Genomic DNA, 16,556 nt, shown 5'->3' on the forward strand with positions numbered 1-16,556 from the left:
AACCAGGTGTTTGACGAAGTGTTAGGAACAGGGAATACAAAAATATATAAGGAGGTCCTTGCTTTCAGGGACAGGGCTCACAGTGGGAGACAAAAGACACTAAGCAGTGGCCCAGAGCAAGGATGGCATCTACTTTGGACCATGACGTACTCTGCAGTGGAAACCTGATACCCCTCAGATTCCTGTGGTCCAGCAGGCATGGATCCCGTCCTTCATCTCGTCATACGCAAGGGAGCCTTGGGCAAAGCCAGAAGGAAGTCATCTAGATACAGGGCAGGGAGTATCTTGACAGAGAATATTAATTAAAAACTAAAAACATAGTGAATGACTTTTGAAGTAACTTCTGAATTATCCACATTTATACCTCAGGTCAAGCTATATTTATAAAATATCCTTTTTTTTCCTTTCATTAAGTAATGTTTCCTCTGTGTGATCGGCATTGACCGTGTTCACTGTAATGGATTAAGTGTATTTGGCTAGTTTAACTCTGGCTTCCAGATAAAAGCTGCTGCCCTCATCAGGGTGGGTGTCAGGTTTGGTGAGCACCCTTTTCCTACTTCAGATTAGTTTGTGACATTCTGTTTTAAACTGAGGCATGTAGATTGGCCTGCTTTATTCAGGCCATTAACCACCCCTGGGTAAAAACCTGTAAGTTTAAAAAGCCTAGTTTCATGTTGGAGGTTACCCAATATGATCATGGTGGCAGGATATTTAATTCTGGTCTCAGAACCTGTATTTGGCCTCTAGCCCTTCTCAACTCTTGAGTAAATTCCTCTCACCATCTTCAGGCTAATACATCATGGCCCAGGTACTCAATAAAGAGGCCACATATCCTTGTACCCCTCAAAGCCCCTCTATTACCATCAAAAAGCTGGATAGTTTCTCAAAAAATGATCCAGCTCTCTGCCTTTAGGTAGAAAATCATCTCCATTTTCAAGATGATTTGATGTGACTTGTCCCAGATGACACACCTCTAGGAGGTGGAACACAGCTCATCCACCTCTGAAGGGAGAACTATCAACAGCGATCCAGCACTGCCTCCTGGGCCTGTGTACGTACCTGTAGGAAACGTTTTAATTGAAAATAAAGTGAATTGTTATGATTTTTATAGCTTTATTTAAATTTTTCATGTTTATATTTACTCTCAATTACATTTTTATACCTTGATCCTAACTGCAAAGTCTATTTAGTGACAGAAGATATTTATGTCTTAGCCTCCTCTGACTCCCTGTACCACCCACTACTTATTTGGCCTCTCCTTTTATTTCTTCCTGTCTTCCTCTTTTTTACACCTTATAATAACCTTTGAGCTACTTCTCCCGTTGCTACTCAAATCTAGTGAAGAATCACTGAATAGAATCTTAACTAAATCTATGTTGACTCTAACGAAGAAAAAATTTAAATGGCAAGAATATCTTAAATAGTTTTTAAACATGGTTTGAAGCACACTGATCATGATGTGTTAGAAGGCAAAAAGTCAGTGAAGGTATTCCCTTTCATTTCCTCTGCCTTTTGGGTTAGGTTTTCAGAGGACCTCTTGGGTATATGGGCAGACCTCGGAGATATTGCGGGTTCAGCTCCAGACTGCTGCGATAAGGGAAATATCGCAATAAAAACAGGAATTTTTTGGTTTTCCAAAAAACTGTTTACACTGTACTGTAAAGTTCTCTTTACACTGTACTGGAGTCGATTGATTAAGCAATAGCATTGTGTCTTAAAAATAAAATGTATATAATTTAAAAATACTTGTTGCTAAAAAATGCAAACCCTCATCTGAGTCTTTAGTGAATCATAATCTTTTAGCTGGTGGAGGGTCTAGCCTTGATGTTGATGGCTGCTGACTGAAGGGTGGTGGTTGCTAAAGGTTGGGGTGACTGTGGAAATTTCTTAAAATAAGACAGCAATGAAGTTTGCGGTATTAGTTGACTCTTCCTTTCATGAAGAGTTTCTCCGTGGCACGCAGTGCTGTTTAATAGCGTTGTACCCACAGTAGAACTTCTTTCAAAACTGAGTCAGTTCTGTCCAACCCTGCTGCTGATTTATCAACTAAGTTTATGTAATAGTCTAAATCCTCAGTTGTCATTTCAGCAGTCTTCACCAGTAGATTCCGTCTCAAGAAACCACTTTCTTTGCTCATCCATAAGAAGCAGCTCCTTATCCGTGAAGTTTTTATCATGAGATTGTAGCAACCCAGTCCCATCTTCAGGCTCTACTTCTTACTCTAGTTCTCTTGCTGTTTCTACCACATCTGCAGTTTCTTCCTTCACTGAAGTCTTGAACCCCTGAAAGTCATCCATGAGGGTTGGAATCAGCTTCTTCCATACTCCTGTTAATGTTGATGTTTTGACTTATTCCCATGAATCACTAATATTCTTCATGGCATCTAGAATGGTGAATCCTTTCCAGAAGGTTTTCAGTTTACCTTGCCCAGATCCATCAGAGGAATCACTGTCTATGGCAGCTCTAGCCTTACCAGATGTAGTTCTTAAATAATAAGACTTGAAAGTTGAAATCACTCTTTGATCCATGGGCTACAGGATGGCTGTTGTGTGAACAGGCATGAAAACGTTAATCTCATTGTACATCTCCATCAAAGCTCTTGGGTGACAAGGTACCTTGTTCAATGAGCAGTAATATTTTGAAAGAATTTTTTTTTTTCTGAGCAGCAGGTCTCATCAGTGGGCTTAAAGTATTCAGCAAACCATGTTGTAACAGATGTGCTGTCGTCCAGATTTTGTTGTTCCATTTATAGAGCATAGGCAGAGTATGCTATTTTGTATGCATAATTAAGTATGCATAATTCTCGAGGGCCCTAGGATTTTCAGAATAGTAAATAGCATTGGCGCCAAGGTAACGTCACCAGCTGCATTAGCTTCTAACAAGAGAATCAGCCTGTCCTTTGAAGCCAGTCACTGACTTCTCTCTAGCTATGAAAGTTCTAGATGGCATCTTCTTCTAGGAGAAGACTGTTTTGTCTGCATTGAACGGCTGTTGTTTATTTTAGCCACCTTCATGAATTAGCTAGCTCTGGATAACTTGCTGCAGCTTCCGCACCAGGGCTTGCTGCTTCATCTTGCACTTTGTTACAGAGATGGCATCTTTCTTTAAACCTCATGAACCAAACTCTGTTAGCTTCAGACTTTTCTTCTACAGCTGCTTCACCTCTCTCAGCCTTCACAGAATTAAAGAGAGTTGGGGCCTTGCTGTGGATTAGGCTTTGGCTCAAAGGATTGTTGTGGCTGGTTTGAGCTTCTATCTAAACCACTAAAACTTTCCCCACTTTCTTATCATTTGTGTATTCACTGGAGTAGCACTTTCAATTTCCTTCAAGAAACCTACCTTTGCATTCCAACTTGTCCACCTGGGGCAAGAGGCCTAGCTTTCAGCCTGTCTCATCTTTCGACATGCCCTCCTCACCAAGCTTAATCATTTCTAGTTTTTTATTTACAGCAAGATACATGTGATTCTTCCTTTCACTTGAATACTTACGGCCCTTGTAGGGTTTTTAATTGTCTTAATTTCAACATTGTTATGTCTCAGGGAATAGGGAGGCCCGAGAAGAGGCAGAGAGACGGAGGAACATCTGGTCAGTGGAGCAGTCAGAAAGCACACATTTATTGATTAAGTTTGCCATCTTATATGGGCACAGTTTGTGGCACCCCAAAACAATTAGAATAGTAACATCAAAGATCACTAATCACAGATCACCATAACAAACATAGTAATAATTAAGCTTGAAATATTGTGAGAATTATCAAAATGTGATTACATCAAGTGAGCAAATGCTGTTGAAAAAATGGCACTGATAGACTTGCTTGTTGCAGGGTTGCCACAAACCTTTAAGCTGTAAAAGAAAGCAAAACAGAAAACACATTATCTATGAAGCGTGATAAAGGTGAATCGCAGTGAAATGGGGTATGCCTGTACTAACTGGGTTTGCCTCAGGTTGCCTCTTCCCAGTTAGAGGAAGGGGACAGGACTGTGATATTGGTAAACAGAAGTATCACTACTCTGGTCTTAGGCAGGAAAACCTATCTTTAAGTTTTCATCCCATCTGGTTCCAAGGATCTTGTTTAATCTTAGCTTATAAGTGCTTTCAAAGCAAGAATTCTCTCCTGGTTTAACACTTTACTTTTTTTTAGGGGGTCTGCACCACGCAGCTTGCAGGATCCCAGTTCCCCGACCAGGGATTGAACCAAGGCCACAGTAGTGAAAGCGCCGAATCCTAACCACTGGACCACCAGGGAACTCCCTTAACACTTTACTTTTGATGTAACAGTAAACAGACCAAGATTTTCCCTGTGCATTAAAAAAAATTTTGTTTTGAATTGTGATGAAATAAAGGACTGTTTGATTATCATGTAAATCTTCTTCCCAAAAGGATTTAAAGCAATTTGAAGGAAAGAACAGAATATATAGAGCATCTACCATATACCAAACTCTGTGCTGAGCGATTCAATGTGTTACTTCATTGATCCTTAAGACCACCATATGAGGTAGGAAGTATTTGCCACATGTTGGAGATTGGACTGAGGCTTAGGGAGTGTCACCTGGCTAATAGGTGAGGGGAGGGATCCAGACTAAGGCTCCAGAGCCCCTAACCGTTATGTGGAAAGTATGGGTAAACGTTTGTATAAGGATAAGTAACAGTAAAATGAAAGAATCTTTCCAGTAGGAGGATCATAGTGGATAGTCTTTAGTTTTAAAGAACACTACAGGAGTAGAAAAGGGCAGTTAACAATTTTTATTAGCTGATTATTTTTTCTAGAGCAATGAGAGGAGCAGTTGCAAGCGTGTGGTTAGTCCCAGCGATCATTGATTCAAATCTCCAGGCTGTGGGCCCGCGTTAGAGTCAAAGAGGAGAAGGGAGACTGGAAAGAATTTAAATGTCTGCTGAATATCATCATTTGAACCTCTCTGATCACTGTTTTCTTCTGAAGATTAATTATTTGCCAGTAAGTAGATCCCATCTCTCGTTTAGGAAGATGCTGTAAGACTACAGACCTTGTCATTTAGGGTCCAGAAAGATCACTCCAAGTAGGAATAACATTTTAAGATAGAAACCCAGGTATCTTTTCACTGCGTGCAGTTTTCTTTTCTGGTCTTTAGGGTTGAGTTAGGGCCTTAACTGGCATGGGACCCACTCAGATACGGACAGAGACAGCTGGACCACAGACTGGAGAAAGGTCTTGCCTTTCCCACATCTCCTCCGCAGTCCTGCCCCAGACGTCCTAGAAACACTGAAGAGGCTAGGTGGTGGGGCCAGCCCAGGCTGAGGCTTGTGAAGCGTCTGTGCAGACATTATTTTAGAGCCTTCTGGAAACAGGTCTTTCACTCTTCCTGGCCTGGCCTCACGGTCTCTCTATAGTATCCTGTTGTTGGGTTTTTGTCTGTCACTGTGGAACCCTTCCAAGGACAGACACTGAGGGAAGGCGTTAGAAGGCAACGAATTGCAAGGCAGACTTGCAGGGTAACCCACCCCGTAAATGGCGGAATAAAATGCAAAGCCCATTTTCTGTCTCTAGTACTGACACCTGACATTTGCACAGCATGCTCTAGTTCACAAGCTCTCATAGGTCTCAGCTAACCCTGAGAGGAGAGTTGTTGTCTGAAGAGGGCTTCACCCTTTACGAGGGCTCTTGTGTACCTCGTCTCAGGAAACCCTTAGAGCGGTTCCAGGTTTGTGGGGATGTGGGCTGGAACGTACACCTTTAGATACCTAATCTGGTGCTCTTTTCACAGCACTGCCCGCCTTCTCTTCCTTCCCATCTCTTGCCCCAACAAGGACGACTCTGCCGCCCCTCATTCCGCTGTTGCTGACCTTTTGTCACCATCTCATCTTCCGAGGCTGCCAAAGTAAATACAAAACAAGCGAAGGAAATCTCAATCCGTGATTTCTGAAGAGCACTTTAAAGCAGCAGGTTCTATGTGATGCTGTTATATTCTTTTTTTCTTTGGCGAGCAAAGCCCTGTAAGAGCAGGAACCCTCTGTCAGCGCATACTTTATAGAATCTGTAGTAGGGCATCTCGTGGACTGTGCTACGTGAAAACAGTGAGAGTTCCTAGCCTGCTTCGCTGGGCAAGTTCTCCCATTTTTAAGTTAATAGAAATCCCTTCATTAAGCCAGAGACCCTGAGCATCAATTCCATCTTCTTTTCCTGCCTTGCAGATGTTGGGGGCTTGTCTGGATAAATAATCAGTGTTGTGTTTGTGTTAAGTTACTTGATGTCCGGTTTTGTGCATATTAAGGTTGATTCACATCTTCAAAGGAAAATGATTTTTTTTTTTTCAAATGCACAGCTTTGTGTGACTTGTATGTGGATCCTCCCAAGGCAGCCTGAAGAGTCCTTGTGATGAGTTGTGTTTTCCTCACTTCAGGAACCACTAAGAGTATTCTGTGTTACTCGCAATCCAAATAATAAGTGTTTTCTTCCCTTATTTATTCATTTGTCTGGCACACAGCTGGACAAATGAGTGAATAAGAATTAATAAGATACTGGATCTGTCCTTCCAGAGAAAGCCTTAAAAAGACTTACCGTGGTCTCTGCCTGAGAACCTATTGTGTGACAGGCCTTGAGCTGGGTGCTGTGTGGCCCTGCCCCCGGAGCTTTATGGTCTGGTGAATTAAACAGGAGGATGAACAATTCTTACCACACAAAAAGTAGATATATGTGTGTGCTGCGATACAGGGTCCAAGTTCCTGTGGAAACAATCTGGGAGGACCAGGGAAGGCATCTGGGGAAAGCAGATCTGAAGGATGAATAGAGTTAACCAAGTAAAAGGGGTAGAAAGGGTATTTCAGGCAGTCGACAGCATCAGGAACACCTAGTGAGGGCGTAGAAAAGAGATACAGCAGTGTATTTGAGCAGCAACTTTCAATGCAGTAGCAGTCGTTGGAGAAGAGAGGTGGGCAGGGGCCAGGTCTTGCAGGGCCTCGGGAATCAAATTGTAAGGGGTTTAGATTTTACCCTGTGGACAGTGTGAAGCCATTGGCCGATTTTGTATGTTAGAAGGGTCACCACTCAGACCTTACCGCAGCACTGCAGGTGGTATTGATGTGGATATGGCTCTTGCCCATTTTTAAATGCTTGCACTCACCTGCCTCCCTGCCCCCAAACTAAAGGTAAATGTCTACGTTCCAGAAATAAAAGCTGGAGGAGTGAGCACAGTCTAACTCCACCACAGCCCGGGGAGATTTCAAACCAAAATAAAGACTTCTAAAGTTTGGGGTTCTAATACCTATACTCCAACAAGGAGATATGAAAATGGGGCACTGGTGGGGATGGGGGAGGGATATAGAGTTGAGTATCTGCCAGCCCGGAGCCTTGAAGAGCTACTCCTTCCGTGAAAATCTGTCTACTGATCAAGCAAAAGGGCAAGGAATTGTAGGCCTCCATAGCCTTGGGTGGGACAGAAATCACTCACAGGCTTAGGTAGGCCTAAGTAAGACCCTATCGGCATAATTCAGGAAGACTGAGAAATTGAGATATTGAAACCACTAGTACTTGGATGGAAGCAAAGGAAATTTCATTCAAAGGGCTCACTTTTATAACCTAGGGCTCTCCCAAAGGAAATGGGCATAAAACGTAAAAAAATTACAAACCACCTGCAAAAACAAACCACCATGAGATAGAGCAGATGTAGTAAGTAGGTAAATTAGCCCAGGAAGATCTGTAAATTACAGAACTATAGACCATGAGATTATGTAGTGAATGTTTGCGGGTAATGGAAAAATGAAATAAGCTTGAATGAAAAATGATTTGAGATACAGATTTAAATAATAATTTGGTGGTTGATGGGCAACAGCACATTAGACAGCATGTTACAGCTGTTAAGGGTGGATCGTTGACCTTGAAGGTGGACCTGAGGCAGTTGTAGTGAAGCATAAAAAGATTAGAAAATGAAGAACCCTCAGGTTGCATGTGGAGAGTGGTCTGGAGGCAGTGGCACCTGGAAGTCCACTGGTAAAATCTGAACCAAGTGGTTCGTTCCACATGTAAGTGCCAGTGCAGTCGTAGGGGCCGAGGATATCGTCACTTTTTAAGAGGTCCTATCAACGCCTTTTAGTGGGTCATAACGGCTTCACTCGGGGAATGGCAGTGGAGATGAGATGCATGAATTTGAAAGATTTAGAAGGTAGGATTGACAAGATTTGGTGAATAAAAAAGAGTAGAAACTTATGGAGGAAACGATTGATTCTTACAGTTAATGTAGGAAGAAAACTTCAAAGTGGAGGCTTATTCATTTAGATGCATTTATTGTGTGCTTTGTTATAGGTATTGGAAATTGATTGAAGGACAGTCGCCTACTTCAAGGGGTTTCAGGGGAAAGATGAACGATGACTGTGTGATGTGGCAGATTTTGAGATACAGATGTGTCCAGATAGCTAGGGAAGCAAAGTGATTTCTAACCAGGTCTAAGGGCAGGGAGAATGGGGTCAAAGAAGGCATCTCAGGAGACATGAAGCCTTACCTATCTATGTCTTGAAAGATAAATAAGTTTAACCTAATGAAGGGTAAAGAGTTGGAAGGAACGGCATGTTCAGAAGCCAAAGAGCATAGACCTTTTGTGTGCTTTACATGCACACAATGTGCATGTGTGTGTGTGTTTGAAAGGATTGGAGAGGAAGGCAAAGGAGTAACAAGATGAAGGGGCTTCCCTGGTGGTCCAGTGGTTAAGACTCCATGCTCCCAATGCAGGGGGCCCGGGTTTGATCCCTGGTCAGGGAACTAGATCCCACATGCTGCAACTGAAAGATCCTGTGTGCTGCAACTAAGACCTGGTGAGGCCAGGTAAATAAAATAAATATTAAAAAAAAAAAAAAAGAAACCCAAGATGAAGGTCAACCTAATACATAATACTTAGAAGTTTGTATTTCACTTCCAAGACAGGAGTGATTGAGGATCTTAAATAAGGAAGGGACAGGACCAGGTTTGCCAAGAGCAGTCACTCTTGTGATATGATGAATGGTGACGAAGGTAACAAACCTGGAGACAGATAGCTCACATTTAGAGGCAACTGCAGTAATCCAGAGGAGAACTGATTAAGACCGAAACTGTAAATCCTGGGAATGAAGAAGAGGGGACCTGTTGAGAAGAAGTAGGAACACACGTGAAGCATTGGTGGTGGGAGTTTTCCATACAAAAGGAACAGACTTTTACAGACTTGGAGGCCTGGAAAGGCACCCTACTGTAGGGAGGTCAGCAATGCATTCATTATAGCAGGTGATACAGAGAAGAGGGGAGGATATGAGGCTTGAAAAATAAATTGAGGCTGGTTGTGAAGGGCTTCATGTACCATGCCAAGGATCTTGGAACTGATCTTACTAACAGTATGAAATCATTTTTAAATGTTGAGTGATGCAGTTGGAACTATTATTCAGAAAGATAATGGTTAACATTGGGGCCCCATCACTTTTAGGCACTTCACAGGTATTCCTCATAGTAACCCTATTAGATGGATTCCATCCTTACCTCCATTCTGTAAAGGGGAAACAGGCATAAGGAGAATAAGAACTTGACCATGACCCCATATCTAGTAAACAATAGAGCCAGGATTCAAACCCTGGCAATCTGACTCCAGGACTCTCTCTTAACCTTACATGCACTAAGTGTTTCTCAGCTAGGATGCACATCAGAACCACATGTAGCATTTCTAAACATACAGTTCCCTAGGTTGACTTGACTCAGAATATCCAGAAGAGTGATGTGTGATGCTGTGTTTTACAAAAGCTCCACAGCTGAGTCTGTTGCGTTTTGCTCATAGCTGAGTACTGCGGGGATCCCAGTTAGGAAGTTATGGCAGTAGTCCAGGCGAGAGATGGGGACCCAAACCAAATCAGGAGGAAACAGATTTAGAGGCTTAAGAGGTACAATTGGTTTAGTGAGCTGTAAGCAATGGGTAAGATTCAAAGTTGCATCCAAAGGTGATAACGTTGAGTGTTTACTTAACAAGTGATGATCTCAGCCAAGAGGATTACACGAAGAGGGGTGGATTTGGGAGTAGGAATCGTGAATTTAGTTTTGAGCACTCAGTTTTGAGGGTCTGTAGGTCTTCCAGTTAAAGATGTCTTAGGAGGAGGATCGCTTTTGGGGGTGCTTATGTGCCAGCCACTGTGTATAAGTGGCTTTCTTTGCTGTTATCGCATACAATCCTCTCAAATCTCGGAGAGTCCCCAGTTTACAGAATAAATGAATACGGAGTGTGATTCAGTTCGCAATGAACCTCCACAAAGCCTTCTCTAATTCAGCCCTGTCAATGTGTCTCTTCTCAGAATATATATCCTAATATATATGTCAGCGTGTGTGTGTGTGTGTGTAAAACAGATCGTGGTCAGTACCGCATTTTTAGCAGGCAGTTATGACTGTCCTTTCTCCTAGCCATTTTCCTTTTAGGTTCCCATATTTCATGATGCAGAAATGCAGTGTTTTTCTGTTTTTCTATGGGGTGTGAACCTTGTCTAGGAAAAGGAGTGGGAGAACATACCTTCAGGCATAGCTTATGCTATTCCAACTAGATCTATTTACAACATATGTTATGGAGATTAGGGGAAAGGGGATTTAAGTTTGGGAGTGTTATGTGTACAGGATTATGACTGAGCTCAGAACTGTTATTCCTGTGTATACTTTCACGCTCATAGTGTTGTCTGTCTTTACTTCTCTACCCAGGTCCCTTGGGAGAAACTCCTCGAGGTGCCCAGGCTGAGACGGGGGGAACGACTGTGTGAGCTCTCGATGGTGTGAGACCACCCCAGAGCCAGACAATGGCTACAGCCTTGGAACCGGAGGACCAGGATCTTTGGGAAGAAGAGGGGATTCTCATGGTGAAATTGGAAGATGATTTCACCTGTAGGCCAGAGTCTGTCTTACAGAGGGATGACCCTGTGCTTGAGACGTCGCACCAGAACTTCCGGCGCTTTCGCTACCAGGAAGCAGCAAGCCCTCGGGAAGCTCTCATCCGACTCCGAGAACTGTGTCATCAGTGGCTGAGGCCAGAGAGGAGGACAAAGGAGCAGATCCTAGAGCTGCTTGTGCTGGAACAATTCCTTACTGTCCTGCCCGGAGAACTGCAGAGCTGGGTGCGGGGCCAGCGGCCAGAGAGTGGCGAGGAGGCCGTGACGCTGGTGGAGGGTTTGCAGAAACAACCCAGGAGACCAAGGCGGTGGGTGAGGAGGGGGAGTCCTGATCTGTGTGATGTGGAGGGGGTCTATTTGCTGGGAGCATGGATTTAGGGGTAGGGCTTACGTAAATTACCCCATAAATTGAATTGGCTCTGCCCTTGGGTTGTACCTAGATCCATAAGCTCCATGGGACAGAGGAGTGTGTGTGTTTGTGTGTGTATGAGTGTGACTTCCTGGTTCTTGAAACACCTGCCTAGGGACCATCTTTGTGGCCTCAGCACACAAGGTGATACGGCTTTGGTTTTCCCTTCGGATGTTGAACCTCCATTTCCTGGGGAGGAGAATTCCGTGACTTCCTCAGAGGTTCTCAGCCCCTCAGTGACAGATCCCCCTTTCAGGACGACAGACAGGGAAGCACACAGCAAGGCGAGCCGCAGGTGGGGTAGGCGAAGATGGGAAGGATGGGACCTCATAGCCCTGGTGACAGGCAGGGTTGAGGGAAATGAGAAAGCAGGGCAGTATCTGAATGTCCCCCCTTGTCCTGGCGAGGATAACCTCGGCTCCTCCTCGCACGCCCCAGTGGGACTGGACTTTCCCCTCCTCGTCTGGGTCCCTCTGGGAGTTTTCCTGTTGGCAGCTTCTCCTAACATAAGCCCTGATGACAACCAAGACTTTCCTCCTGACTCCATGGTGACTGGAAGTTGGAATTATTCCCAGGTGACTGTCCATGTTCACGGCCAGGAAGTCCTGTCCGAGGAGACAGTGCATCCAGGAGCAGAGCCCGAGTCACCTAGTGAGCTTCAGGATCCTGCACAGACCTTGACCCCCGAGGAGTCCCATGAGGAGACCACACAGAGCCCAGATCTGGGGGCACCAGAAGAGCAGAGCCTGTGCCAGGAGTTGGAGTTCCAGCCCCTGCAGGAGAGCGGTGGGAGCCTCAGCAGGAAGGGGGGATCGTGGCAGAGTGAGGGGAGGGGGATATTGCTCCCATACCGAGGAGGCTGGCTAGATCATAAGGGGAGGAAGCCACAGAGTACAGGGTGTTGAGAGGAGGCAGTACTAGCTAGAGTACCCGTAAGCAGGGCTACCTTGGATAGCACTTTTGTTGGTTATTCTCCTGGCATTCCCGTAGTGTTACAGGTGGTGGCGTTGGGATGACTCAAGCCGCCCTTAGGCCTGTGTCTTGACTCCCACCTTCCCACCAGAGACCATGGGGGATGCTCAGCTCTTTGCCAGTTTTAGGGCTGCCCTGCACACTGCTGATCTCTGCCTTCTTTTCTTCTTAGAGGTTCCAGTGCCCCAGGACCCAGCCCTTCCTGAAGAGAGGAACCCTGGAAACCCAGAGATGGTTGCCCTTCTTACTGCTCTATCACAGGTGCACCCTAGTTTCTGTCTATACCATGGAGAATTTGAGGAACCGTTGGGCATATACACTGAACAGGTCAGACGGGACACAAGTTTCCACTCTCCTTTACCAGTTTAAGTTCTCAGTTCTGCATGTGTCTGGAAGGGGAGGAACTGCAGCTAATGAGATCAGTTATAACATCTCAGTCGGATCTACGGGCTCCAGAGCCTTTTGATTTGCCACCAAGCAGAGGGACTAACAAAGTGGGATTATTTGGTAACACCCCAGTACAACTTTGAAGTTGTCAAGTGAGGGTTTGTTTTTGGTTTTAAGGAATAAACTTGATCGTCATTTGTAAGGATAACTGACTGTCCTGCAAAAACGATTTCTGATTTTGGGTGCTATCCTCTTCCAGGGACTGCATTCAGTCAGGCCATGGCATTCATGAAGACTTCACCATGGTCAAGAGCCCCACAACTAAGCTATGTGGCTGGAGAAAAAAGGAATAGAATTCATCCTTATTTTTATTTGATTTATTTATTTGTTTATTTTGGCCGCGCTGCGTGGCATGCAGGACCTTAGTTCCCTGACCAGGGATCGAACCCATGCCCCCTACATTGGGAGTGTGGAGTCTTAACCACTGGACCGCCAGGGAAGTCCCCATCCTTATTTATTTATTTTTTTTAAATAAATTTATTTCTTTTTGGCTGCATTGGGTCTTCGTTGCTGCATGTGGGCTTTCTCTAGTTGCGGCGAGCGGGGGCTACTCTTCCGTTGCTGTGCGGGGCCTTCTCATTGCGGTGGCTTCTCTTGTTGTGGAGCACGGGCTCTAGGCACGCGGGCTTCAGTAGTTGTGGCTCGTGGGCTTCAGTAGTTGTGGCTCGCGGGCTCTAGCGTGCAGGCTTAGTAATTGTGGCACACGGGCTTAGTTGCTCTGTGGCAGGTGGGATCTTCCTGGACCGGGGCTCAAACCCGTGTCCCCTGCATTGGCAGGCGGATTCTTAACCACTGCGCCACCAGGGAAGGCCCCCATCCTTATTTTTAGATTGTAGTCTAGCTGAAGAAGAAAGTCCTGTTTATGCTGTATAGACTATGTAAGTGATGTGTGATTAGGTAAGGTCAGTTAGGGAAAGCTTCCTGGAAAAGATGAATTTTTGCAGAAATGCAGGTGCAGTAACGTGTAAAATAGGGAGTTGAATGGTGACTTCTAAGACCTTTCTTGTATTTTAAACAATATCCTCAGAAAGAAGAACATAGGCTAGTGCTGAGGGAAAGTAGTGGGATTGGAGGGAGCAGGAAGCGGGCCAGTTGCAAAAGCAGAAACTTGGGAAGCAGCGACAGGATGAAACTCAGATGTCCTGAAAGGGAACCGAGTGTCGCATTTGAGTTTCTTTGTCTCCTGGATGGATTCTGCCTGTACCAATGACCTTTATTCCAGGAACAAAGTATGAGGCTCCATAAAGCATGCCATTTTAGTAGAATCTTTGTGTTGTTTCAGGGATTGGTAACTTTCAAGGATGTGGCTGTATGCTTCTCCCAGGACCAGTGGAGTGATCTGGATCCAACACAGAAAGAGTTCTATGGGGAATATGTCTTGGAAGAAGACTGCGGAATTGTGGTCTCCTTGTGTAAGGAATTTCAAGTGTTTCTAGAGTGTTCTGAGCACAGAGATCTTTTTCTTGTTGGAAATTGAGGGTGTCTTAGACCTTAGATTGTACGTACTACACTTCTCTTATGCCGACCCCACCAGTGACACTGAAGGACAGCCGAGGAAGATGGTGTCCTTCGAAGTTAGAGGGAAGAGAAAATGCCTAGAAAGTAGTTGGAAACCTCTAATAAGAAAACAGCTGCAATACTATAGTTTTAGTATGAGTTTAAGTTTAGTGTGAGTAGGTAAGCATATAAGTTATGAAACAAGCAATAAAGGTTGGAGACGATCTACTTACTTGAATCTGGGAAAAGAGGGTAACATTGACGGCTGTGTGATTATTGAGTTGCTGGTGAAAGGCAAGAGATAGGCAGTACTCGTCAGAGGTGCTCCAGCTAAAGAGACTGAGGTTTGATGGACTGACCTGCCTATGTGATTGTTCTGCAATCTGCCAAACAGAAAAGATCTGCTCTTGACATGGGGAACAGTTGAACCAATCGTGATGTCCTGTTTTCCCTCTCTTGAGCAGCGTTTCCAATCCCCAGACTAGACGAGATCTCCCACATGGGAGAAGAAGAGCCTTTGATCCCAGAGATCCCAGAGGCGCAGGAGCCTCAAGAGCCAGAAATCCTGAGCTTCACCTACACAGGTGAGGAGTGACAAAGGGGATCTGTCCCCCGAGCTGGCAGTCCCTCTGGGGAAGCCCTCTCACTGGTTCTTCTAACATGTCAGCCGACAGCACTCTCTCCCTCTGAAGCCAAATTCTTCTATCCTTTTCCCCTCTTCACGCCTATCATTGGTTTGAGGGATCTGTACTGCAAAATGGTGACAGACAAAAAAGGGGAACTCTTGGAATTGCAGCTATACCATTTTTTAAGCATTCACGTAAACCCTTGATCCCCAACCTCCATATTTGTGAAAGGAGGATAATAATGTTTGTCCACACGAAGGCTGTTGACAGCCTGAGGGAGCGTATAAGAAAGTGCCTGGCACACGACAGGCATTCAGTTGACTGGTTATTTCCTTCTTCCCAACCTCTACACTTAAGAAACATGGGTTTCTCTCTTTACGGTCTTGCCCTCCCAAAACTGTTAAAAAATCTCTCCATTGTGTGTGAGGCATCATTACCTCTATAATTTCCTCTTTTCTCCTCTCTCCCTTTCTACAGGAGATAGGAGTGAAGATGAGGAGTGTCCTGAGCAAGCAGATCTGAGTTTGGAGGATCTACACAGGTCTATCTTGGGAGATGCAGAAATTCACCAGACTCCAGATTGGGAAATAGTCTTGGAGGGTGATCCAGGCAGACTTAACGAAAGAAGATTTGGCACAAATATTTCTCAAGTTAATAGTTTAACGAATCTTCAGGAAACTATGCCTGTCCACCCCCTGTTAGGGAGACATCATGACTGTACTGTATGTGGTAAAAGTTTCACTTGTAACTCCCACCTTGTTAGACACCTGAGAACTCACACAGGAGAGAAACCCTATAAATGTATGGAGTGTGGGAAAAGTTATACACGGAGCTCACATCTCGCCAGGCACCAAAAGGTCCACAAAATGAGCGCTCCTTATAAATATCCCCTAAACCGGAAGAATCTGCATGAGACCTCACCTCTGGTCCAGGTTGAGAGAACTCCACCTGTTGAGAAACCCTATAGGTGTGACGATTGTGGAAAACACTTTCGCTGGACTTCAGACCTTGTCAGGCACCAGAGGACACATACGGGAGAGAAACCCTTCTTCTGTACTATTTGTGGCAAAAGCTTCAGCCAGAAATCCGTGCTCACAACACACCAAAGAATCCACCTTGGAGGCAAACCCTACTTGTGCGGAGAGTGTGGAGAGGACTTCAGTGACCACAGGCGGTACCTGGCCCACCGGAAGACGCACGCGGCCGAGGAGCTCTATCTGTGCAGCGAGTGTGGGCGCTGCTTCAACCACAGTGCCGCCTTTGCCAAGCACCTGAGGGGACACGCCTCAGTGAGGCCCTGCCGCTGCACCGAGTGTGGGAAGAGCTTCGGTCGGAGAGACCACCTCGTGAGGCATCAGAGAACACACACTGGTGAGAAGCCGTTCACATGCCCGACCTGCGGGAAGAGCTTCAGCAGAGGCTACCACTTAATCAGGCACCAGAGGACCCACTCAGGAAAGACCTCCTAGCCTGGTCCCCACGTGCGGACACCTGCCTTCGACTCTTTCCCAGGGGTGGTCTGGGAGAAGCCATCTTGTCGGCCTGGGAAGACCTTTTCTAGGGAGTCTCCCTCACCTGCCCAGATGTGCGTTAGTAACCTCTTCCCCCAACTAGATCACCCCCCCCACCCCACCCGGGCAGAACCTCTCAACTATGTTCTACACCTTGAGGAGATATTCTTTCCAAAGTTCGCCTGAATTGAGGCCTCTCCGTGACTGGAGTGCTCCTGCCTCGACCTCACAGGTGTGAAGTA

General features: G+C 45.3%; 1 protein-coding gene across 1 annotated transcript; it reads left to right on the plus strand.

Annotated features, from left to right (window-relative positions):
* The first annotated feature begins 10,762 nt into the window (after positions 1–10,762).
* On the plus strand, positions 10,763–16,272 carry ZNF202 (zinc finger protein 202). The gene is made up of 6 exons (XM_065882609.1): positions 10,763–11,164; positions 11,837–12,047; positions 12,406–12,494; positions 13,963–14,092; positions 14,642–14,761; positions 15,281–16,272. The coding sequence occupies exons 1-6, from the start codon at positions 10,763–10,765 to the stop codon at positions 16,270–16,272; spliced, it is 1,944 nt and encodes a 647-aa protein (XP_065738681.1).
* The last annotated feature ends 284 nt before the right edge of the window (positions 16,273–16,556 follow it).

The sequence above is a fragment of the Phocoena phocoena genome, chromosome 8 (assembly GCF_963924675.1).
Source record: "Phocoena phocoena chromosome 8, mPhoPho1.1, whole genome shotgun sequence".
Taxonomy (NCBI): domain Eukaryota; kingdom Metazoa; phylum Chordata; class Mammalia; order Artiodactyla; family Phocoenidae; genus Phocoena; species Phocoena phocoena.